We start from the raw sequence: 4,994 nt of genomic DNA, 5'->3' as shown, positions 1-4,994 counted from the left end.
TGGATAAGGCAAAAGGGAAAATGGAATGTAGACATAAAGGAGAGGTTAAACAAGATGACAGAGGGACATATGGCTGGGAAGTGTGGGTAGATAGACTGAAATATTAAGAAAAGACAAAGAGAGATGGACAAAGATGTTGGATGGATAGGGTGCAAAGATGAATTCTGGGGTTTTCAACTGGGGCTAATAAAACCTGGCTTGATTTTATGGAATTATATAAGATACTGCCAAGTGGAGGTGCTTTCTTTAGAAAAGTACAGAATTCTCTAAAAATACAACAATACATATGTGATATTTATTACATGTAATAAAATGTGGACAGCAGTGACAGTGAGCTAAGTCTGTACTAAGTCAACAACCTCTGAGCCATTGATGACACATCTGTCCTGTTATCTGTGGTCCACAGTAGGATATTTGGTAAAGAAGTGTAGAACATTAGAAATAACATTAACCATGTACCAACAGCTTAGTGCTGTCAAGAACATGCTTGTACTGCGGTCAGTACTCCTCATGTTCACGTGGCCAGAGAGAATGAGAAAAAACTTGTAGAGATGAAGAGGTGGTAAATGATAGAGTTTTCCCTTCCTTCAGCTGACTTCCCCAGCAGCCTCCTCAGCGCCCCCTTCACCTCCTTGTTCCTCAGAGTGTAAATTAGAGGGTTCACCATGGGTGTGACCACAGAGTAGAAGAGGGAAATGAATTTGTCCTGGTTGCTGGTCTTAGCTGGAAGCAGATACCCATAGATAGCTGAGCCATAAAAGAGGAGCACCACCACCAGATGAGAGAGGCAGGTGTTAAAGGTCTTTCTCTGTCCCTTGGCCGAGTGGATCTTCAGCACTGCCTGAGCTATGTAGCAGTAGGAGATCAGGATGATGCTTAATGGGACAGTGGTGAAGAAGGTGCAGACAACGTTGAGCACAGCCTCATTGAGACTTGTGTCTCCACAGGCTAGTTTGATCATGGCGGACACCTCACACAGGAAGCTGTCCACCCTCTGGTACCCTCACAAAGGGAGCTGCAGAGTGAATGTTGACTGGACCACAGAGTTGCCCAAGCCACCCAACCAGGCAATGGCAGCCAGCAGCCAGAAGATCCGGGGGTTCGTGATGGTGGTGTAGTGCAGGGGCCAGCACACCGCAACATAGTAGTCAAATGCCATCACCACCAGCAGAATGCACTCATTAGCCCCTAGCCAGAGGAAAACATTGAGTTGGGTCACACATCTACCATAGCTGATGGTCTTGTCTGATCCCCACAAGATGATCAGCACTTGGGGGACTGAGCTAGTAGTAAAAGCAAGATCCAAGGAGGAGAGGTTGCTGAGGAAGAAGTACATGGGTGTGTGAAGCCGGGCATCCAGGCTGCAAAGCAGGATCATGGTTGAATTCCCAACCAGGGTCAACAAGTAGGAGAAGAGGATGACTACAAAAAAGATTACCTCCAGCTGGGGATGGTCAGATACACCCATCAGAATATAGCTCTCCAAGGAGCTGCTGTTGGCCCTTTCCATCTCTGGTTGCCTTCAGTCACTTGAGGAATCTGTCCAGGGACAACCAGGAGTAAAGCAAGTGAAGAAGAAGCTACTGGATTAGGTGGATCTGCATCAGTGCAGGTCTGATGTCGCCGGCCTTCGTAGTTAAGTACCAATTTAAATTTTATGATTGCAAGGTTTCATTGCAATCCCCAGACACTGTCAGTCCCACAATGAATGGAAAGTTTATTCCATCTGAATATCAAACATGAGCTATCACAAAATGAAGGAAGTGCCTCATGAAGAACAAAAAGATCAGGGTCTTCAGTTCAACACAGTGATGACCCAAGAAATTCATCTTTGCACCCTGTCCATCCATCATCTTTGGTCATGATGAAGGACTGTGAACTCCTTCAGTTCGAAAGGGTAGAGGGAGTTGACCACTGGAATTAAATGTGGAAATTCTCAAAAAATACTAATTTCCCCAGCTAAGGTTTTGGTATACTCAGGGGAGGGGTATTTGGAAAACTTTGGAAAAATTCCAAATTTGGAATGTTTGGAATTCCAACATTTGGAAAACTTCCCCAAATGTTTCTGATAAATTTCTTCCCTTCTCTTCTATATCCCTCCCCTCCCAAGTGAAAACTCCTGGTCTAGAAAGATGAAGTTTGAGGGAGAAGGTGATGAGTCTATACAATCATGAAAAGAATGGGAAGCATGAATATAGACATATTCGCCAAATACAGAAGATACAAATACGTGAGTTAAAAAGGGGTAAATGTAGAACAGAACAAAACTTCATGTAAGCCCAAGTAGTGTAGGTGGAACAGGCTAAAGATAGAAACAGGGTCTACCCCAAAAGGAGTTAAATCAGTTACAGGATACCCATAATTAGAAAAGGAAAATAGAAGATTTCAGAGGGGATCCCCGAAAGTTTGAGGTATATGACCACTATGCCCACCTCTAAATCATGAAGTAATTCTTAACATCTCATAAACAAAAATTACCTCTTGTTAATAATGGGCCAATTACCATCTCCCTTCATTGGGCAAGACCTAGCCTTTACTGAAGATCACGAAACAAAGCCCATCCCCCTTCTTTGGCTAATAAATAAAAGGATCTGAGAAGAAAACAAAAATAGTCTTGGATCAGCTGTCCTCACCTGGACGCTGAAGACTGGGAGTAAATGCTCTGCTCTTCCTCTGAATCATGACATGTCCCACAGGAACCCTGGCTGCCATGCCCAAAGAGCAGGCTTGATGGGAGTTTCTACTCAAGGGAAGTGTGCATGTGTGCTTATCTAGTTCTGGTGCTCCAGACAGGGACCACTTGGCTACACCTCTTGGCTGAAGACCCTGAGAACTGTCCTTTTCATCAGTAAGTAGCAAAAATACTGGAGATCCTAATGCTAGATCCCACCCAGATGTCAGGCAGGAAATCTCTTCTAATTGTCTGTTTCTTTAGGTCAACAAGGTATCCTTCTTTTGAGTCAGGGATGATAAAGATTTCAGAGAACTTTTCAACCCTCCTTCATACCTCTATCTAATACCTTAAGAAGAGGCGACTGCTTAGGGCTTCCCTGGTGGCACAGTGGTTAAGAATCCACCTGCCAATGCTGGGGACACGGGTTCGAGCCCTGGTCTGGGAAGATCCCACATGCCGCGGAGCAACTAAGGCCATGCGCCACAACTACTGAGCCTGCACTCTAGAGCCCGCCAGCCACAACTAGTGAAGCCCGCGCGCCTAGAGCCCATGCTCCGCAACAAGAGAAGCCACCGCAATGAGAAGCCCGCGCCACAACGGAAGAGTAGCCCCCGCTCGCCGCAACTAGAGAAAGCCCACACAGCAACAAAGCCCCAATGCAGCCAAAAATAAATAAATTAAATAAATAAATTAAAAAAGAAGAAGAGGTGACTGCTTATTCTTTTCATTTAGGACTTAAGGGAGCTGAGGAACTGAGGTACCAATCTGGTAGCGCATATTTCTGTTCTTCCGGGTATCCATCTCACTATCTACTCCTAGAAGTGCTTGTCCTCTTGTACCCCTAGGGTGAAGAAACACAGACAGACATGGCCCATCTTCTTCCATAAGTTGTCTGGTCTCTGGGTGGCTGATGCTTTGTGTCTGCTCAGCTGGGGACTCTTTCGGTCCCCACTCTATGCATACCAGTCAGTACAGAAAAAGGAAAGGGTATATAGTGGGAGGCTGTTGACCCCAGGTGCTCAGAAAGTTCAGGAGGAAATACCATACCAGCTAGATGCTTGGTTTGATCTTGACAAACTCCCCAAGCAAACATGAATGTAACTTCAAGTTTGAATTCAGCAACTTGACTGCTCTTCAGGGTGTTTTCCACCCTTAAAGGGTCTTTCCACTTGGTTCCTAGCTCTCTTGTAATCTGGAATGTTAAATTGATCAGGCACTACTTGCATTTTAAGAGGATCCTATAAAGGACAATACTGAACTCAGAGGATGCGTCATGTATGGTGCAATTTAGGAGCACCCAGATGGAGTTTGTTTGGCTACAGAAAGAATTTTAGGAATCACTCATGTATGCATAGATGGTTCCCATCTTGGCCTGTCCATAAATTTGTTTTGAACTTTCAGGATATTGAGAAGAGCAGACAAGACTTGCTTCTTAAAGATAATCCTGGGTGTGGTAATTTCCCATCTTCTCCCAGATTTCTGCCCATTCCTCCCCTAAATTTTACCACAATTCTCAATTGGCCACTCGTGGATTAGCCACAGCAAATACGGAATTTGGAGTTGGCTTTCTCCTATCATGGAAACTGCTCCTGAGCTGTCAGCACTCCCCATATATGGGTGCAAGTTCTCAGAATTCAAGCCTTGCTTTAATATTAGCCTGAGTAATAAAAGGAAAGGGAATCATAAAAAATAAAAACAAATAAATAAACCTAATCCTGAATTCCTGATCCTGGCAGAAAAGTTTTTATATATGTTTTATTTTAAAATATTTCATTTATGTGGGAGACAGTTGACAGTGATATTCCTGAGAGCTCAGTTTGTGCCTATCTTGCATCTAAGGTCTAAGTTAACCTTTTCATGATGACTTGGTCAGAACTGGAGATAAGGTTTTCAGTGTAAACATTGTGGCAGTATGGCAGGCAAGAGCCACATAACAGAACAAAATTTGTCTAGAAGGTTGAAGTCTAAGGTGGATTTCAGGTATTTGATGGGGTGAACAGGAGTTCTACCCCCAATCTTAGAATTCAAGAATTAGAGATGTGGGAGTTTGAATCTTAAAAGAGGTAAACATAGGATCAATAAAAGAAAAAATGACATAGTTCATAGTAAATCTATGGAAATTATTACTCCTAAGAGCAGCACAGTTGAAAAAATATATTAAAATTTAAGATTCATAAAGGGAAGTGAAGGGAATCTACGATGTCTGAAGGGACCTCTACATTTGATGTTTGCATCAGGGAATCCAACCAAGCTCCCTTAAATTGATTTCTGATGCTACTGTTGGAAAAAGAATTCTGGATGCATGGACTATCAGGCTGTC

The 4,994-nt window shown here is 43.5% G+C and overlaps 1 protein-coding gene across 1 annotated transcript; it reads right to left on the bottom strand.

Moving 5' to 3' along the window:
* Positions 1 to 514: 514 nt before the first annotated feature.
* OR2C1 (olfactory receptor family 2 subfamily C member 1) lies at positions 515 to 1,674 on the bottom strand. The gene is given in 1 exon segment (XM_024123527.2): positions 515 to 1,674. A coding segment is annotated over 1 exon segment (996 nt). The 5' UTR covers positions 1,511 to 1,674.
* Positions 1,675 to 4,994: the final 3,320 nt, after the last annotated feature.

This window comes from Physeter macrocephalus, chromosome 14 (assembly GCF_002837175.3).
Source record: "Physeter macrocephalus isolate SW-GA chromosome 14, ASM283717v5, whole genome shotgun sequence".
Classification (NCBI taxonomy): Eukaryota; Metazoa; Chordata; class Mammalia; order Artiodactyla; family Physeteridae; genus Physeter; species Physeter macrocephalus.
This window is presented reverse-complemented; position numbering and strand designations above follow the sequence as displayed.